Source organism: Globicephala melas, chromosome 4 (genome assembly GCF_963455315.2).
Source record: "Globicephala melas chromosome 4, mGloMel1.2, whole genome shotgun sequence".
NCBI lineage: Eukaryota > Metazoa > Chordata > Mammalia > Artiodactyla > Delphinidae > Globicephala > Globicephala melas.
The window spans coordinates 82,141,034-82,162,839 of NC_083317.1; the positions used below are offsets into that span (position 1 = coordinate 82,141,034).

A 21,806-nucleotide genomic window follows, 5' to 3' on the forward strand; every position below is an offset into this window, starting at 1 on the left:
CAATCCTGAAATGAACAAAATGTTAGAACTGATAAGAATTTTAAATCAACTATTATATTTATCCTCAATGAAACAAAACATGTTTCAATGCATGAAAATTTGAACAGATAACTGAAGAGATGCGGGAAAGAAACAGAAACAATAAAAAAAAGAACCAAATAAAAATTACAGAACTGAAAAATATGATTGTGGAAGATAAAAATGCACTGAGTGTATTTAACAGCTGAGTTTACATCAAAGCGTGACCCTGAAAGTAGAGCAATAGAAATCATCCAAGGAGAAGAACAGAGAGGAAAAAAGAGCAAACCAAACAAAACCAAAACCCAGAGGGACTGACCTATGAGATGGTGGAGGAAGAACCTTCAATAATCTGCTCCTCCATGAAAGCAAAGAGAATACTGGCAGAAACAGTCAAAATCAACTTTTCCAGAACTCTTGAAATTAACTGAAGGCTTGCAATAATCCACGGAATGTTTATTCAAGAAAAATGCCTGAATCTCAGTAAGAACTGTGAGCTTCATGGTGGCTTAACATTACCTAGTCCCATCCCCCTTCCCCCAGCTTCACCGTAGCTTTGAAACCAACCGCCTTGCAGCTATGGTAGCTGTGAACACCAGCAACCTAGCAACCACTCCAGGGGGCAAAATGGGTTTGGAGCTCCCCAAAAGCCCATCCTTAAGAGAACTGTCACTATCTAACCTATGTGGCAGCTCACTCAACAGCTCCATTCTCAGGGCTTGTCTTTTTTTTTGTCCTGACTCAGAGCTTACTCTAAGCAAACAGCCCTATCCCCAAGGCACATTATTTAACTTTACAGGTGCCAGAGGCAGTGCCTCCAGAAGAGACTAATTAGAGACCCACCAAAAACCTTAAAAGGAAAAACTGGAGAATGAGAGGTCTGCAGGGGCTTTCAAAAGCTCCAACATATTTCTGGAACTCTAGAAGGACATGTGCATGTACAGGGCTGTGGACATACGCAGGAAAGACCTGTAAAGGCCTACAACCTATGGATGACTTTGAGGATTTGCATAAGCAGGAAGTAAAGGCTAATAAGGCAGAACTGTAAACTGTCTGCCAGAGCATTAGAAACCCCAAAATAAAATGAAGCAAAAGCTGACAGACCCAGAGTGAGAAAGAGACATTTCAACAATAACATTTAGATGCTTCAATACTCCTCTTTCAATAATGGATAGAACAATTAGCAAAAGAGGAACAGGAAAGAGAAGTTTTGAATGAAACTATAAGCCGACTAAACTTAGAAGACATCTATAGAACATTCCACTCAACAACAAAACACATTCAACACATTATTTTCAAATGCACTTGGAATATTCTCCAGAATAGGCTTTACATTAGGCTATATTATAAGTTTCAATAAATTAAAAAAAACAGAAACCATACAAAGTATGTTCTCTAACTGCAATGGAATGAAATTAGAAATCAGTATCAGAAAGAAATGTGAGAAATTCACAAATATGTAGGAATTAAACAGCATACTTCTAAATAACCAATATCACAAGGGAAATTAGAAAATACTTTGAGATGAATGAAAATGAAGACACTACATACCACAACTTATGGGACGCAGCTAAAGCATTGCTTAGAGAGATATCTGCAGCTGTAAACACCTATTTTAATAAAGAGGAAAGATTTCAAATCAATAATCTAGACTTTCACCTCAAGAAACTTAAAAAAAAACAACAAAAAAACCCAAAGCAAGATGAAGGAAGTAATAAGACTAAGCAGAAATAAATGAAAGAGGAAAGAAAAATAAAGAATATCAATAAAATCAGAATTGGTTCTTTGAAAAAAACAATAAAATTGACAAACCGTTAGCTAGACAGACCATGAAAAGAAGAGAGAAGACTCAAATTACGAAAATTAGTAATAAGAGACATCACTATAGACCTTATAAAAATAAAAGGAATTATAAGAGAATACCATAAACACTATATGCCAACAAATTAGACAACAGATTAAACGGACAAATTCCTAGAAATCCACAAACTACCAAAACTGGCTCAAGAAGAAATGGATAATCTGAATAGACTTAACAAGCAGAGACTGAACTAGTAATTTGAAAACTTCAAACAAAGAATATCCCTGGCTCACATGGCTTCATTAATGAATTCTACTGTATATTTAAAGAATTAATACGAATCCTTCAAAACCTCTTCCAAAAGACAGAAGAGTGAACACTTCCTAACTCATTCCATGAGGCAAGTATACCAAGATACCAAGTATACTTGATACCAAGACCAAAAAAAAAAAAAGATATGAAAAGAAAACTATAGAACAATATCCTTTATTAAGATAGCCATAAAAAATTCTCAAAACAAATATTAGCAAACTCAACCCAACAACATATAAAAAAGATTATACCCCGTGACCAAGCGGGATTTATTCCAAGAATGTAAGACTGACTTAACAGAAATCAAAAATCAATCAAGCTTATAAACTGTATCAATAAAATAAACAAGATTATGTTAATAGATGCAGAAAAAAGCATTTGATAAAATCCAACCCTTCGATGTTAAAAATACTTAACAAACTAGGAACAGAAGGCAACTTTCTCAAAATAAAGCAATCTATGAAAAATCCACAGTTAATGTCATATTTAATGGTGAAAAACTGAATGCTTTCCCCTTAGGAGAAAAGAAAAAAGATAAGGATGTCCACTCTTGCCAATTCTGTTCAACACTGTATTGGAGGTTCTATCCAGGCCAGTTAGGGAAGAAAAATAAAAGAAATCCAGATTAGAAAGGAAGAAGTAAAACTAACACTATTTACAGATGACATGATCTTATACATGAGAAAATTCTAAAGAATCCATTAAAAAAATTAGAACTAATGAATGAATTCAGCAAGGATGCAGGATACAAGATCAATATAAAAATCAATTTTATTGGGAATTCCCTGGCATTCCAGTGGTTAGGACTCAGCACTCACTGCCGGAGCCCAGGTTAAAACCCCTGGTCAGGGAACTAAGATCCCACAAGCTGCGTGGTGCAGACATTAAAAAAAAAAAAATTATTCCTATACACTACCAATGAACATTCTGAAAAGGAATTTTTTTTAAAAATCCATTTATAATAGCATCAAACTGAATAAACTAGGAATAGATTCAGCAAAAGAAGTATATGACTTGTACACTGAAAACTGCAAAAACATTGCTGAAAGAAATTAAACAAGACCAAATAAATGGAAAGATATACTGTGTTCACGGACTGGAAGACGTAATAATGCTAAGATAGCAACACTCCCCAAATTGATCTGTCAATTCAAAGCAATCCTTATCAAAATCCAGCTGTCTTTCTGCAGAAGTTGAGAAAGCAAACTGATTTTAAAAGACCAAAATAAATGGAAAATATATCATATTCATAGAAGCCTCTGCATTAAGATAGCAATCCTCCCCAAATTAACCTATAGAATCAACGCAATCCCAAACAAAATTCAAATAAGCTTTTTAAAAAGAACTGCTGAGTTAATTTTAAAGTTCATACAGAAAGGCAAAGGACATAGACTAGCTAAACCAATTTTGTAAAAAAAAAAAAAAGTTGGAAGACTTAAGGTATCTGATTTCAAGACTTACTACAAAGTTACAACCAAGACAGTATATTATTGGCATAAGTACAGACATATAGACCAATGGAACATAGCAGAGAGCACAGAAATAGACCCATACTTATATGGTCAGTTGATTTTTGCAAAAATCAATTTTTAGCAAAAATTTTTTTTACAAAAAAGGTGTACAGGTAATTCAATAGAAACAAGATAATCTTTTCAAAAAAATGGTAAAGGAACCGATAACTATACAGGGAAAAGCCCTTGAACTTGACCTTGCATCATATATGAAAATTAACTCAAAATGGATTATAAACCTAAATACAAGTGTTAAAACTAGAAGAAAACAAAGAATAAAATCTTTATGATGTTGAGTTGGACAAAGATTTCTTAACCGGAACATCAAAGGTCTAAAACTACTGAAAAAAAAATAAATAAAATGGACCTCATGAAGATTAAAAACTTTTGTTCTTTGAAAAACATGGTTAAAAAAACAAAACGGTAAGCAATGGACTGGGAGAAAATTTTTGCGAAACACATATTTTAAAATGTCTTGTATCCAGACTACATAAAGAACTCTTACAGGCTCTGGTGGGGTGTTCACATGCCTAGAACTCAATAATACGAAGTCAAATAACACCTCTTCCCTACCCTTCTAAAAAGTGCTAAAAGATTTAAACAGATGATTCGCAAAAAAGATACGTGAATGGGCAAGAGCACATGAAAAGATGCTGAACATCACTAACCACCAGGAAAATAAAAATTTAAATCCACTAGAAGGGATAAAATTTTTCAAAGACGTAAAAAGATTGACAGTACCAAGTGCCTGCAAGGATATGGAGCTATCAGAACTCTCATATATTGCTGATAGGAATGCAAAATGGTACAGCCAGTTTGAAAAACCAAATAGTAGTACCTTAGAAAGTAAAACATACATTTACCATACAATCCATCCATTCCATTCTAGGTAGTTGCCCAAGAAGAATGAACACATATGCCCATACAGAAACTTACTCATAGCTAGGGGTCAGCGATGGAGGATAAGGACAACATAAGGACACCTGTGGTGATGAAACTGTTCTGTATCGTGACTTTATCAATGCGAATATCTGGTTGTGAATATCTGGATGTGCTTTAGGTTTGCAAGATGTTATCACTGAGGGAAAATGGGTAAAGAGTATACTGGATCTCTTGTGTCATTTCATACAACTGCATGTGAATCTATAATTTCCTCATAATAAAAAGTTTAATTAAAAACATAACAAAACTCATTCGCAAACATAACAGCATTACTTATAATAACTCCAATCCAGAAGCAACTCGAATGTCCTTCAACTGGTTAACAGATAAACAAATAACAGTACATCCAACCCATGGAATACCATTAAGCAGTTAAAGGGAACAAAATAATATATGCAACAACATGGATGAATTTAAAAAACATTAAGCTAAGTGAAAGAAATAAAACACCAAGATTAAGATTACATAGTGTATGATTCTACTTACATGAATAGCAGTAAAGGAAAGTAGATCAGTGATTGCCTGAAGATGGGACTGTGGGGAAAGGTTAGAGTACAAGGGACAGGAGCAAACTTTTTAGTGTGAAGGAACTATATTGCTCCTTCTAAAATTTGATTATGGTGGTGGTTACATGATCATGTACGATTATCAAAGTTCACACTGTACGCATAAAATTGGTGAATTTTGTTATTTAAATAATATTTTTAAAGAGAAAAAAATTAAGGCTTATAAAATTAATACCTGTTAGCGTCTTTCCTGCATTCAAAGGAGGTGCAATGACTCTGAAAAGTTTCTGCATAAAAATTAATAGGAAAACAACATCATCTTAAAAAAATATTTTAAAAAATAATCTAAATCTTATGCTATTAATCACCTTTCTCTGATTGAATTAGTCATTTGCTATTAAGATTAAATATAAAAACTCTTAATGTGGACATGAACTGTTTTCGTAGGATCACTGGGAAATCATTATTGTTCTATTCCTCACTGAAAGAAACCATTTAATAAATACCAGTTAGAAGAAGGTCCTTGTTGAGATCATTATTTCTAATATAAGATATCCTTAGGTTCCTAAAAATGCTTTATTCTTTAAAAAATAGTAAGTCAAGGGATTAATAGCCCACCAAAAGGGTAAGATTACTTTAAGCTGAAAACATGTGAACAGTCAGCAGCCATAGAAACAAACACCTAAATGTAAGCAGAGCCCCTGAAAACACAAGATTAATGGCAAAACTATGTTGGCCTTCCTGGGAGGGAGTTTCCTATTTAGGAGAAGATTGACCCTTAGCACTGGGAGGTGGTGCAAAGCCAGCTGTGCATTAGCAACAAAAAGCTCAATAAAACTATTCATATTTTCCAAGGAAAACCTAAATCCCTCCCTCACACCCCAAATTTCGTTAAACTGGTATATAAACCTTTACTTCTCTGGTTGTTCAGTGATTTACTCATTTCTGCGTGCTCCCAGTACAACTGTGAATAAACCTTGTCTTTTCTCCTGTTGTCAGTTCATTCGCAGCTCTCTCCCCACCATTCGGGTTTCAGGTGGTAGAGGAAAAGTTGTTCCTCCCAACACAAGGCACTCAGAAGCAGCCAAAACTAGAACTAAAGATTTCAGAAACTATGGTAGTCATCTCAAGTATGATGACACGGTCTTTCATTCTAGAAAATCTAGAAAATTTCAAAAGGCACTACAGTTCCTCTTTTTTTTAAATTTTTATTTTATATTGGAGTATAGCTGATTTACAATGTTGTGTTAGTTTCAGGTGTACAGCAAAAAGATTTAGTTTTTTATATATATATATATATATATATATATATATATTTCTTTTTCAGATTCTTTTAATTTGGACCTTAAACTGAAATGACTAAATGTGGACATGAACTGTTTTAGTAGGATCACTGGTAAATCACTGTGATTTTCAGTTTAAATCTCTTTAAACTGAAATAGCTAAACTTTAAACACTGAACAGTGATCTCTTTTATAGGCAGAGAATTATAAAAGAGCAATCACAGGATGCATCTAACTTCCCACTGCTAAAATCTCCAAATGACTATTTAATAACAAATACCAAGCTCCTGCTGAAAGTCATTAACTTGAAAACTACTCAACACAAAACAAGACGACGTCAATAAAAAAGTGTTCCATCTGAGATGCATAGCTATAAATGCAAACCAGATTTTGAGGAATAAAAAATCCACACAAAACAAAAACTTCAAAAGCAACAATAACAAAAACGTCACAACCATTTTCATCAACATAGAATGCATCAAATTAGAATCTGTTTTCACAGATTATTTTGAGAGAAACTAGAAACTGCATTAATTCTTCCTAATTGTGGTTTAATAGTGGGATGGAGAACATTTTTGCATGCGTGCAGGTCATGGACCTCATTGAAGAGTCAGCTAAGAGGTGTACAAATGTTAAAAATACTTATCTGAAATAGACAGTCAAGGTCAAAACCAGTGGGGAGGGCTGTGGCACTCATTTGGAAAATGACCAAGAGACAAGAAGTACAGCCAAAACTGAAGGAGTTATGAATTAGAGGGAGATTCACCTACCAAGCTAAATATATTTAAAGAAGACTGAAATATCATAGAATGACTGCTGACTTAATACTGGAGATGGTTTTGGATGTCCATTAAATATGCAAAAAAGTTGAGTGGATGCCTTCAGGAGAAGCCTGGGTCTTCTGATCCAGGTAATGAAGTCACTGTAATAAAGCAATGGGCTAGCAGGGCACGACATGCACCCACAATCCATAACCCATAATTCTGTCTATAAATTTAAGGGAAATAACACGATGAAGATGGGTTTGATTCTTTTTAAAATAAGCCCAAATGCTTTTTAGATGCTCTCTTCTAATGGTAAGGAGAACAAGAAATTATAATGAATGCTATAAAATTCTGAAATAGGAAAAGCAACAAATTAGCAATTGGCAAATCATGACCTCCCACCATTTTCAGGACCTTCCCCTAGAAGAATATATCTACAAAATAATATTACTCAATAGTACCATTACCCTATACAGTAAATATATATAATGAATTTCTTATACCTTTTGGAAAAGCTATAATAATATCAAAACTTTTTAGAAAAAATCTTAAAGTCTAATGGGCTTTTAATTTTATCTATCTGGGCTTTTAATTTTATCTATCATTCCCTGGGATTTAAATACCTACTTTTGCAGATAAAAAAGAAAGCAATAGTAGAAGGTATAAAACTAAAGACTATCTAAAGTCCTAAACAACAATGGGTGCAAGTCTAATAAATCTACAAGAAATTTTAAAGTGATTGGATGAAAACAAACTATTCAAAGCAAATGGAGAGAAGGGAAAAAACATTAATAGACAGTATTAAATATGCATATAAGTTAGAACGTATCTTACCTCCATTGGACTAATAAATTCATTCATGCCTCTGTTGTAGACATAAATCATAGCATCGTATAGCCGATTTTCCCAACACATGAGAACTACCTGTAAAAAGGAAAAGTTGCTTGGTTCACGCAATTGAGCAAATCTCACCAATTACTTTCCTCAAAGCTTTAAGAATGGGGAAGATCTTAAATTCTCTTTCCTAATTTTTCTTATTCCTTCTCTGAAAAAAAGTGAAATGGAAGTACGCAAACACAGTGCCAGGGTAAGAGCTGTTGTAGGTTCAATGTTACTTTCAACAGTACAATAGCTACTTTTAAACATCCTCCAATGTCTGATTTTATTTCTTCTCTATCCTCCCCCTTTCCATATTCATCTTACCTTTGGTCACTAGTTCTACAAATATTTACTGAACATCTATATTCAGGTCCTCTCCTAGGCACTGGGGATAAAGTGATAGGTAAGACAAACCCAGAACTATTCTCTACCCTGACAGAACTTCCATTCATCCTGGACACTCACCAAAAGAAGGGGCACAAAATGGTGCGTGAATTATGACTTGGGGAAGATACTCAATTACACAAATAGTTCATTTACAAATGTGGTAAGTCTATAAAGGAACTTGACTTGGTCTGGAGTATTCAGAAGGTCATCCCTGAGGGAGCAATATTTAAGTTAGGACCTAATGGATACATGTATGTGAGCCAAAAGCCGATGTGGAAACTAGGGGCTCTGCAGGCAGAAGGAGCAGTAAGGATGAGGAATAGAGATGACTTAAGTATAGAGTACCCTATATACTGTTCCTACGAGAGCTATATTATACTACTGAGTGACAGGAGAAGACCGAAGTGGAAGAGTAGAGGTCAACAAAGGATAATGATAAGGAATAGCCAAAGGGAAAACAAACGACTAGTCTGAGGGAAAATGGAAGAGAGGTGTCACGGGAGAGTCCTTCTAGACAACGGCATGTTCTGGGACCTCTTCTCTTTTCTCACTTTCCGCCCTCTCAGCCAGTGCCATGATCATACATCTCTTTACAGCTTCAGCCCTAACCTCTCCTCTGACCGATATATCCAACCATTGACTTGATATCTTCACCTAATGTCTAGTAGCTATCAAAATAAAATGGCAAAATACAACTCCTGATTTTGTCTCCCAAACTTAGACCTACCCCAGTCTTCCAATCTTCTTAAAGGAATCACTATCCACCTTGTTTTTCAAGCCAAAAAATTAGGCAACAGCCTTAAATTCTCTCTTTCCACACCTTTAGGTCCAATTCATCAGCAAATCAGTTCTACCTCCAAAATGTATCCAAAGTCAGGCCATCTCCCTCCATCTCACCATTATCATCTCTGGCCAGGACTACCTCCTGGACCAGCTCTTAACCAATCTCCTTGCTTCTTCTGTACTTGGCCCCCACCCCTCATTCTGTTATCTATAGGCAAATCAAAATGATCTCACTTAAAACCTTTTAATGATTTCCCATAGCACTCAGAATAAAAAGGAAAAATCTGTACCTTGCCCTGAAAGGGCTACTTCTCTTTCAACCAAGCTCTGTTTGCCTTTTATCTGTAACTTTTAGCACCCAACACATACCTTCTTTTTTTTTTTTTTTGCATTAGCTGTTGTTTTTACCTGTAACAATCTTCTCCTCCAAGATTTTTGCACTACTGATTCCTTCTTGTCATTCAGATTCCAGATTTGATCAGACTCAGTGTTACTTTCTTGGTTTTCTATAACTGACCCATCTAAGATAGCCTCTCATTCTCTCTTTATCATACTGCCTGTTTGACTTTTAACATACTTGTTTTCGATATTTCTGGCTTGTTTACTTGTTTGTCTGTTTATTGTCAAACTTTTTTTTGCTAATGTAAGCCTTATGATAAGCCTTGTCCACCAGGGTCACTAAAGCATTGGAGGTCATTACAGACTCTAGAGAAAGTAAAGCTGAAAAATTATTAGGATGTGAATGAAATGGAAGAAGCAACCTAGAGAATGCTTTCAAGAAATGTGGGAAAGAAAGAGGGAAAGGGGTGGAGGAAGGAAAGAAGGAAGAAAGGAGGGAGGGAGGGAGGGATCTGGCTGCAAGTGGGAAATGTGATATGGCAGTAGCCAAAGGGGAAGGAGGGGAAGGCTTGATACGGAGAGAAGGGAATCTGATGGGGAGATTGGTTTAAACTGTTGTTTTAACATGAAAAAGGGCAGAGAATATTTACCTAGTGTTGGAGAAAAAGCTAAAAATGTTGGAAGGAGAAGAAATTATAAATTTCTCTTATATCAGTGATAGGTAAATAAAGCTAGATTGATAACATGCTCTCACATCATCAGACCTATTGTCAGACATGAAGATTACGCCAAATTACCCACATGACAGAAAGGCATATGTAAAGAGGACCTGGCCTTTGCAAACTTACAGCCATTCATAAAGAGCTTCCATGAAGAAAACAATAAACATTTTCCAAACCCTTCATTTCCATGTGATTGTGCACATTAAAAACAAACAAAAAACGGTCCTTCTAAGTTTGTAAGCCACCGTACTTTAGTTCAATAGGGCTCAGCACCTTGGTACCTTTGTGCCTTTGCTCAGCATTAGGACTGAAGAGTTAAATGAAGAGTTAAGAGTGAAGTGTCTTAGGTCAGATACATATTGCTCCTCAATTAAGGACTTAAAACTTATTGTGGAGACCTCAGATATACTGGAGGTATATTATCAATGAGCTGGCTGATCATGCTAAGATGTCCTAAAGTGTGCTTCTTATACTATGCTCTGCATTTCAAAACTTAATGTATGAAAGTTATCAACTCTGAACATATAAACTAGCTTTTCAAAAAAAATGGCATCATACACTTAAAAGTATTCTATTTTTCACGTGGAAGTGCTTATAGTTGAAATTCACTTGCAGGATGAAAATTGTAGTAGTGAACAAACAAACTGGTGAAGAAGGATAGGCCAATAAGCATTTGCTGAGCAACTACCAAATATAAACCCTGTGCTAAGAGCTCTGGGGGATGTCAAGGAAACTGAAGACTACTGGCTTGCAGGAGTTCCTAATCTAGCTTTAAGTAAAGAGCACTCCTAAGAAATATATTGACAAATATAAGTTTATGAGACCTCTTACCAAAAATTGCTAAAAAATAATTAGGGTTGATGAAAGACAAAGTAAGGCCCGATGAGTCAGATAAATATATTCAATAAAGGAATGATGTTTATTCCATAAATTAGTAGACTGCCTATAAACTCACCTGCTGAATGTCTAGGCTGGTGATATCCATATGTACAATGAGGGCTTCCACATTTTCCATCAATTTTTTATCTTGGAAATGAACAATCAAGTCTTTCATTACCTGGGGTGTGATCCCCACCAATTTATCACTTAAAATATATGGTTCAAGGCACTCCAAAAACACTCCTTTGGCCACTGAATTCTCACTTAATTTGTCATACACCTGGCTAAATAAAAGATCCCTGCAACGAATGGGGAAAAATACTTTTAGGAACATTCCAAACACCCATTAAATTCAGTCTACTAAGTATATCTCATCTTTTTCCTATTTCAACTTACGTGCAAGTTTATTAAAAATAGTAACAATATTTGCAAAGAGCTTTATATTTTGAAAAATCTCTTATATATACTATCTTAATTCACCCAATACTTTTTACAAATAAAAAATGTTGAATAAATTTGCTGAAAATCAGTTAGCTAACAAGTGATAGATTCAGAACTGCATCAGCCTTCTGACCTAAACCCTGTGCTGAATCCATTATGGCACACTGCTGCTTAAAGACAACATCGATATGGGAGCAGGTAGTACGGAGACTATGATGAAGTAAAAAAAAAAATTAAATGGACTATTCACAATTTATCCTTTCCTCTTTCCTGGTATCTAAATACTCCCATCTGATCTGCAAGGCCAATCTGCTTCTTTATCTAGTTCTTGCCCCTTGCTTCCCAAAGGGTTTAGGTAGTGATTATTGATGGGAGAGGAAGAAGAAAATGTTCAATGTTTTAAAAATATGTCTGAAAACTATTTTATTGCAGAAACAAAAAAAACTGTAATTAATCAAATGCTACCACACTCAATAACTGTGTTTTATTTATTTTGTATTTCTTTTGCAAAGAGTCCAGAAATAATTTTAGAGTTCTATTCACCATAGACATAATCTGAATTTTGTTTTCACCCAATATTATATAAGCATTGTCCTAAGCTGCTACTTAACTCTTTAAAATTACTATTTTGTCTAAACACAATGTTTCAATATGCTGAAACATCAGAATTTATTTAACTATTCCTGTAATGTATCACTTATTTCCACTATTTCACTATTATGAGTGAGGCCAAAATGAACATCTACATATATAGCCTTTCCATTTGGAGGCTTAATTCCTTAGTCATTCCACTTTTAGAAATTTATTTAAAGTCAAAAGATACAAAAAATTTTGTGGCACTTAAAATGTATTACTAAATTACCTTCAAAAATCATCATAGCACCAATTTACACAGCCATCAGTAATGTATAATTTCAACAGTTTCAACAGACAATTGTCTTTAGTTTTTTCCCATATAGTTTAATATATAAATTAAACAACATCATTGTTTTCAATTCTTTGATGACTGGCAAAATTAAATGTTTTCCATGTTTCCATTTATACAGTGTATTGACTTATATCATTCACTGATTCTTTAATTCTTTTTTCAAATACAAAAACTGTGCTAATTCTACTTACCTGTTAGGATTGACTGATTATTTATTTGCTAAATGTATAATCCCTATATATGTGCATCATGTCAATTGTGAAAAGTGGTAGATGGTTCATCCACAGGTGTGATCTTTCATGACAAGTTCCACAAAAAGGACAAGGAAGACTCTGAAAGCAATGGGATGGGGTCTTGCCTCATCTGAAGTCCTGGAAGGGGGACCAATGATAAACGGACTGGCTACAACTGCATAGAACCCCATGTTGCTTTTCAATAAACAGTATTTGCAATATCCTGGGGGGAAATCCATATCCAGTTATTTTTTTCTCATATCCACAAGTGTAATTCTTGCATCATTTTCCCCCTTGCTTTATATTTATCAGAGTATTTTTCATGTTAGTTTCACTGTAATCAACAGTCCCTTACATTTTTTTTTTTTTTTTTTGCGGTACGCGGGCCTCTCACTGTTGTGGCCTCTCCCGTTGCGGAGCACAGGCTCCGGATGCGCAGGCTCCGGATGCGCAGGCTCAGCGGCCATGGCTCACGGGCCCAGACGCTCCGCGGCATGTGGGATCTTCCCGGACCGGGGCACGAACCCGTGTCGCCTGCATCGGCAGGCGGACTCTCAACCACTGCGCCACCAGGGAAGCCTGACAGTCCATTACATTTTTGTGATTACCAATTACTAGCCAAACAAAAGGAACTGAGATTAATGAAGCCTTACTGTAAGAAAGATAAAATAAGAGTAACAAAGTAACTCTTATGAACTTAAAGAAAATGTCATATTTGCTAGCCCTTGCACCCTGTAATGTGTTGTTAAAAACAACATGCTAGGAAAGATAATTATATATTTCAGTTCAGCACAAAAAGCCCTGGAGAGGAAAACTAAAGAGCTACAAATTCAGTAAAGAAAGCATAAAAGTTGACAAACAAGGCACTCCTGTGACAAACTACAGCATGCAATGCGGGTAAGATTAATGGCAAAACTATATGCTTCTTTCTTAACCAGTAAGAGGCTATAATAAAGAAGCAAGAAAAATATAACTCAGCAACTCCTATGTGCATCTCTACCTTAAAATAAAAATAAAACAAAATTTTAAGACATGTTCTCGTCATTCTGGGAAAATATTTATTAGATCAACAGAGAAGGAGGGAAAAAGAAAAGTACATACAAAAAAACAAGGTTTTGGCTCTTGTGTTTCTTTCTGTACTTAGGCATTATACTCCAGGGTGCTGACTTTGTTTCCTGGAACGGCTAATGTCAAAATTGATGTTTATCGCTTCAAGCTTAGCCTCCTTATAACCAGTATAATAGAAAAATCCATTCTGAATAACAGAGGGCCAACAAAAAGGTCTTCTACATAACTTCACTTTATATTAATACTCATATTAAAGACATTATTTGGAGTTTATCATACATAACTTCAAATTGATAGAAAAAATGACCAAATTTACTTTTTGCACTATCAATTTTACAATTAGAAAATGTGAAGAACTCAGCTTTGATTATGAGATAATTACAAATTCAGAGACTGTCTGAAGGGAGCAAGAGCATCAATCCTAACACTTGCCTGTACACTAAATATAAAACCAGAACCAAATAAACAACCCCCCACTACATATAAGTGGGATTTAATAAATCCAAAGTTGATTTCGGCTGGCCTCTTTATTTATAAAATTAAAAACAAAGTTCAAAAGAATAGATACATGTAAATACATATGAAAAGATGTAAATACACCTGAAACTAACATAACATTTTTAATCACCTGAACTCCAATATAAAATAAAAAGTTAAAAAAAAAAAAAAGGGCTCCATATGACCTGGAAAATATGACCTATACAGACAATCCACTTTTTTTTTTTTTACCAAATTTCACGCATTTAATTAAAATTTATTGAGAACCTGTTACATGTCTGGCTACTATCATAGACGCTGAATTGTGTGCAAAATGAAAGTTATTTCACTGCTCAAAAAAAAAAAGTTCAAATGATCTTCAAGAAATTATGTTCAAAATACTCTGTTTCCTGATACAAGTATCAGTTTGTAAATATTTCCTTTAAAAAGACATGGCTTAATTAAACTCTGTGAATATACTGAAAACTACCATACTCTTTAAAATGGTGAATTTTATGGTACGTGAATTATATCTCAACATAGCAGTTAGATAAAATAAAAAGGCATGGCCCCATTTTTCACCTAGCTTTGATGTTTAGAATTTTAACTTGCAGTTACCAAGAAAATGATGAGAAAACTCAAAACATTAAGTTCCTCAACCATGGCTGATAATTAAAATCTTTCTGTTTCGCAAATAATAATCCTGATGTTAAACAAGGTTAAACAAATACTCTGGCTATCAAAAGGCCACTTCAGGCTCACTTTAGATTTAAGAGAAATAGTTTTGGTTCAGATTTTATATATAATTCAAGTTACCTGAATAATGCCTTCTTTTTGGATATCTGCTTACAGTGATATAAGCTTGAAGTGGTCAAGATCATCTACATACAGCACCTATTTTGTTTTATAATGGCTTTGAGATACAATTCACACATAATAACATAGCATTTATTTAAGCACTTATTTTTAAACAATGTTCAAAATTATGAGTATAGTTCAAGTAAACTCTGGACCTATTTTCAAAATAAACTGAAATTATGGCTACTGTTGTATAAGCAAAATGACAAATCATTAAATATCCTACAAAAACCCTTGAGATATTTTATACCTTTTTCTAGTACTGAAAAAATATATATGCATTGTCAAATTGAAATGAAATTGTGTGAGCAGAGACCAAATTATGAAAATAAAGGTAGATCTTCAGAAACAGAATTTTCTATCATTTCTGATTTTAAAAGATTCACAGAAAGATAATAAAGCCAAATTTTAACCAAAAAAGATGTCCATTAAAAAAGATGTCCATTACACACTGATCAGTATGCCCTACAGAGGAAAAGCAGTGTGGTTCCTGCCGCAGTAAAAAGGATTTTACATTATAAAAGAATTCTTACATATGAATAGAAATACATATATATCCTAGTAATATAATATTACTGCTGGGTATGAAATTCTATAACTTATGATACAGAGGTAACAGTGATCATAGTATAATAATGGTTGCGGTATTGAGTTAAAATTAATTTCAGAGTATGTACTGTGTTTATAATTTAACCCTCATAAGAGACAGTATAATATACTAAAATAAGAGGACTGACTATAAAACCAATGTACTCAATCAGAAAATATTAATATAAAAGGTATCTGGAGGCCAGTATTGAGTGTCTAAGTGACCACCCTAGAAGTGGAAGAAGTTACTTAAAATTCGCTGAGTACTAGATTATGTTTTGTTTGTTTGTTTTAGTTGTTTGCTATTTAATGTAATTATTGATATATTTTTAAATTTATCATTTATTTTTTCTCCTTGTCTTAACTATTCTTAATTCCTTTTGCTCCTTTTGACTTTTTTAAATTGTATTTTTAATGACACCATTTATTACCTTGTTAGTTATATATGTTTTTACTATTATATACTAAGTATGGGTTTAGAGATTATAATCTGCATCTTCAAATTATTAAATTATAATATAAATTAATAAATTTACCACCTTCTAGACAGTGCAAGGACTTTAGAACATTTTAACCTTATTTACCCTTTTCTCCAATTATGTAGTATTGTTTTCATATATTTTTTTCTTCATTTTTCTTCATGTTTTATTCAGTCCTCACACATATTGATTATATTCTATATTCACTAACCCACATATTAGCTTTTCCACCTCAATCATTTTCCTTTTATCTAAAGAACAACTTTTGTTATTTTTTTTTTAACATCTTTATTGGGGTATAATTGCTTTACAATGGTGTGTTAGTTTCTGCTTTATAACAAAGTGAATCAGTTATACATATACGTATGTTCCCATATGTCTTCCCTCTTGCGTCTCCCTCCCTCCCACCCTCCCTATCCCACCCCTCCAGGCTGTCACAAAGCACCGAGCCAATACCCCTGTGCCATGTGGCTGCTTCCCACTAGCTATCTACCTTACTACGTTTGTTAGTGTGTATATGTCCATGACTCTCTTTCGCCCTGTCACAGCTCACCCATCCCCCTCCCCATAACCTCAAGTCCGTTCTCTAGTAGGTCTGCGTCTTTATTCTTGCCTTACCCCTAGGTTCTTCTTGACATTTTTTTTCTTAAATTCCGTATATATGTGTTAGCATACAGTATTTGTCTTTTTCTTTCTGACTTATTCACTCTGTATGACAGACTCTAGGTCTATCCACCTCATTACAAATAGCTCAATTTCGTTTCTTTTTATGGCTGAGTAATATTCCATTGTATATATGTGCCACATCTTCTTTATCCATTCATCCGATGATGGGCACTTAGGTTGTTTCCATCTCCGGGCTATTGTAAATAGAGCTGCAATGAACATTTTGGTACTTGACTCTTTTTGAATTTTGGTTTTCTCAGGGTATATGCCCAGTAGTGGGATTGCTGGGTCATATGGTAGTTCTATTTGTAGTTTTTTAAGGAACCTCCATACTGTTCTCCACAGTGGTTGTACCAATTCACATTCCCACCAGCAGTGCAAGAGTTTTCCCTTTTCTCCACACCCTCTCCAGCATTTATTGTTTCTAGATTTTTTGATGATGGCCATTCTGACTGGTGTGAGATGATATCTCATTGTAGTTTTGATTTGCATTTCTCTAATGATTAATGATGTTGAGCATTCTTTCATGTGTTTGTTGGCAGTCTGTATATCTTCTTTGGAGAAATGTCTATTTAGGTCTTCTGCCCATTTTTGGATTGGGTTGTTTTTTTGTTACTGAGCTGCATGAGCTGCTTGTAAATTTTGGAGATTAATCCTTTGCCGCTTGCTTCATTTGCAAATATTTTCTCCCATTCTGAGGGTTGTCTTTTGGTCTTGTTTATGGTTTCCTTTGCTGTGCAAAAGCTTTGAAGTTTCATTAGGTCCCATTTGTTTATTTTTGTTTTTATTTCCATTACTCTAGGAGGTGGGTCAGAAAGGATCTTGCTGTGATTTATGTCATAGAGTGTTCTGCCTATGTTTTCCTCTAAGAGTTTGATAGTTTCTGGCCTTACATTTAGGTCTTTAATCCATTTTGAGCTTATTTTTGTGTATGGTGTTAGGGAGTGATCTAATCTCATACTTTTACATGTACCTGTCCAGTTTTCCCAGCACCACTTATTGAAGAGGCTGTCCTTTCTCCACTGTACATTCCTGCCACCTTTATCAAAGATAAGGTGTCCATATGTGCGTGGGGTTATCTCTGGGCTTTCTATCCTCTTCCATTGATCTATCTTTCTGTTTTTGTGCCAGTACCATACCGTCTTGATTACTGTAGCTTTGTAGTATAGTCTGAAGTCAGGGAGCCTGATTCCTCCAGTTCCTTTTTTCGTTCTCAAGATTGCTTTGGCTATTCGGGGTCTTTTCTGTTTCCATACAAATTGCGAAATTTTTTGTTCTAGTTCTGTGAAAAATGCCAGTGGTAGTTTGATAGGGATTGCATTGAATCTATAGATTGCTTTGGGTAGTAGAGTCATTTTCACAATGGTGATTCTTCCAATCCAAGAACATGGTATATCTCTCCAACTATTTGTATCATCTTTAGTTTCTTTCATCAGTGTCTTATAATTTTCTGCATACAGGTCTTTTGTCTCCTTAGGTAGGTTTATTCCTAGATATTTTATTCTTTTTGTTGCAATGGTAAATGGGAGTGTTTTCTTGATTTCACTTTCAGATTTTTCATCATTAGTATATAGGAATGCCAGAGATTTCTGTGCATTAATTTTGTATCCTGCCACTTTACCAAATTCATTGATTAGCTCTAGTAGTGTTCTGGTAGCATCTTTAGGATTCTCTATGTATAGTATCATGTCATCTGCAAACAGTGACAGCTTTACTTCTTCTTTTCCGATTTGGATTCCTTTTATTTCCTTTTCTTCTCTGATTGCTGGGGCTAAAACTTCCAAAACTATGTTGAATAAGAGTGGTGAGAGTGGGCAACCTTGTCTTGTTCCTGATCTTAGTGGAAATGCTTTCAGTTTTTCACCATTGAGGAGGATGTTGGCTGTGGGCTTGTCATATATGGCCTTTATTATGTTGAGGAAAGTTCCCTCTATGCCTACTTTCTGCAGGGTTTTTATCATAAATGGGTGTTGAATTTTGTCGAAAGCTTTCTCTGCATCTATTGAGATGATCATATGGTTTTTCTCCTTCAATTTGTTAATATGGTTTATCACATTGATAGATTTGCGTATATTGAAGAATCCTTGCATTCCTGGAAAAACCCCACTTGATCATGGTGTATGATCCTTTTAATGTGCTGTTGGATTCTGTTTGCTAGTATTTTGTTGAGAATTTTTGCGTCTATGTTCATCAGTGATATTGGCCTGTAGTTTTCTTTCTTTGTGACATCCTTGTCACGTTTTGGTATCAAGGTGATGGTGGCCTCGTAGAAGGAGTTTGGGAGTGTTCCTCCCTCTGCTATATTTTGGAAGAATTTGAGAAGGATAGGTGTTAGCTCTTCTCTAAATGTTTGATAGAATTCGCCTGTGAAGCCATCTGGTCCTGGGCTTTTGTTTGTTGGAAGATTTTTAATCACAGTTTCAATTTCAGTGCTTGTGATTGGTCTGTTCATATTTTCTATTTCTTCCTGATTCAGTCTTGGCAGGTTGTGCATTTCTAAGAATTTGTCCATTTCTTCCAGGTTGTCCATTTTATTGGCATAGAGTTGCTTGTAGTAATCTCTCATGATCTTTTTTATTTCTGCAGTGTCAGTTGTTACCTCTCCTTTTTCATTTCTAATTCTATTGATTTGAGTCTTCTCCCTTTTTTTCTTGATGAGTCTGGCTAGTGGTTTATCTATTATGTTTATCTTCTCAAAGAACCAGCTTTTAGTTTTATTGATCTTTGCTATTGTTTCACTCATTTCTTTTTCATTTATTTCTGATCTGATTTTTATGATTTCTTTCCTTCTGCTAGCTTTGGGGTTTTTTTGTTCTTCTTTCTCTAATTGCTTGAGGTGCAAGGTTCGGTTGTTTATTCGAGATGTTTCCTGCTTCTTAAGGTGGGCTTGTATTGCTATAAACTTCCCCCTTAGAACTGCTTTTGCCGCATCCCAAGGTTTTGGGTCGTTGTGTCTCCATTGTCATTTGTTTCTAGGTATTTTTTTATTTCCTCTTTGATTTCTTCAGTGATCCCTTCATTATTAAGTAGTGTATTGTTCAGCCTCAGCCTCCATGTGTTTGTATTTTTTACAGATCTTTTCCTGTAATTGATATCTAGTCTCATGGCGTTGTGGTCAGAAAAGATACTTGATACAATTTCAATTTTCTTAAATTTACCAAGGCTTGATTTGTGACCCAAGATATGATCTATCCTGGAGAATGTTTCATGAGCACTTGAGAAAAATGTGTTATTCTGTTGCTTTTGGATGGAGTGTCCTATAAATATCAATTAAGTCCATCTTGTTTAAAGTATCATTTAAAGCTTGTGTTTCCTTATTTATTTTCATTTTGGATGATCTGTCCATGGGTGAAAGTGGGGTGTTTAAGCCCCCTACTATGAATGTGTTACTGTCGATTTCCCCTTTTATGGCTGTTAGTATTTGCCTTATGTATTGAGGTGCTCCTATATTGGGTGCATAAATATTTACAATTGTTATATCTTCTTCTTGGATCGATCCCTTGTTCATTATGTAGTGTCCTTCTTTGTCTCTTTTAATAGTCCTTATTTTAAAGTCTATTTTGTCTGATATGAGAATTGCTACTCCAGCTTTCTTTTGGTTTCCATTTGCATGGAATATCTTTTTCCATCCCCTCACTTTCAGTCTGTATGTGTCTCTAGGTCTGAAGTGGGTCTCTTGTAGACAGCGTATATAAGGGTCTTGTTTTTGTATCCATTCAGCTAATCTGTGTCTTTTGGTGGGAGCATTTAGTCCATTTACATTTAAGGTAATTATCAATATGTATGTTCCTATTCCCATTTTCTTAATTGTTTTGGGTTTGTTATTATAGGTCTTTTCCTTCTCTTGTGTTTCTTGCCTAGAGAAGATCCTTTACCATTTGTTGTAAAGCTGGTTTGGTGGTGCTGAACTCTCTCAGCTTTTGCTTGTCTGTAAAGGTTTTAATTTCTCCATCAAATCTGAATGAGATCCTTGCTGGGTAGAGTAGTCTTGGCTGCAGGTTTTTCTCCTTCATCACTTTCAATATGTCCTGCCACTCCCTTCTGGCTTGTAGGGTTTCTGCTGAGAGATCAGCTGTTAACCTTATGGGGATTCCCTTATGTGTTATTTGTTGTTTTTGCCTTGCTGCTTTTAATGTGCTTTCTTTGTATTTAATTTTTGACAGTTTGATTAACATGTGTCTTGGCGTATTTCTCCTTGTATTCATCCTGTATGGGACTCTCTGTGCTTCCTGGACTTGATTAACTATTTCCTTTCCCATATTAGGGAAGTTTTCAACTATAATCTCTTCAAATATTTTCTCAGTGCCTTTCTTTTTCTCTTCTCCTTCTGGGACCCCTATAATTCGAATGTTGGTGCATTTAATGTTGTCCCAGAGGTCTCTGAGACTGTCCTCAGTTCTTTTCATTCTTTTTTCTTTATCCTGCTCTGCAGTAGTTATTTCCACTATTTTATCTTCCAGGTCACTTATCCGTTCTTCTGCCTCAGTTATTCTGCTATTGATCCCATATAGAGTATTTTTAATTTCATTTATTGTGTTGTTCATCGTTGCTTGTTTCATCTTTATTTCTTCTAGGTCCTTGTTAAATTTTTCTTGCATTTTGTCCATTCTATTTCCAAGATTTCGGATCATCCTTACTATCATTATTCTGAATTCTTTTTCAGGTAGACTGCCTATTTCCTCTTCATTTGTTAGGTCTGGTGCACTTTTATCTTGCTCCTTTATCTGCTGTGTGTTTTTCTGTCTTCTCATTTTGCTTATCTTACTGTGTTTGGGGTCTCCTTTTTGCAGACTGCAGGTTTGTAGTTCCCACTGTTTTTGATGTCTGTCTTCAGTGGCTAAGGTTGGTTCAGTGGGTTGTGTAGGCTTCCTGGTGGAGGGGCCTAGTGCCTGTGTTCTGGTGGATGAGCCTGGATCTTGTCTTTCTGGTGGGCAGGTTCACA

The 21,806-nt window shown here is 35.0% G+C and overlaps 1 protein-coding gene across 5 annotated transcripts in view; it reads right to left on the reverse strand.

Annotated features, from left to right (window-relative positions):
* VPS8 (VPS8 subunit of CORVET complex) overlaps positions 1–21,806 on the reverse strand; it is a 391,603-nt gene that overhangs the window by 176,890 nt on the left and 192,907 nt on the right. For all 5 annotated transcript variants that reach the window (XM_060298321.2, XM_060298320.1, XM_030861612.2 and 2 more), the window contains 3 exons: positions 11,203–11,425; positions 7,972–8,061; positions 5,326–5,377 (listed from right to left, as the gene is read on the reverse strand). In XM_060298321.2, the coding sequence (XP_060154304.1) occupies positions 5,326–5,377; positions 7,972–8,061; positions 11,203–11,425 (365 nt within the window). The remainder of the gene's footprint in view (positions 1–5,325; positions 5,378–7,971; positions 8,062–11,202; positions 11,426–21,806) is intronic.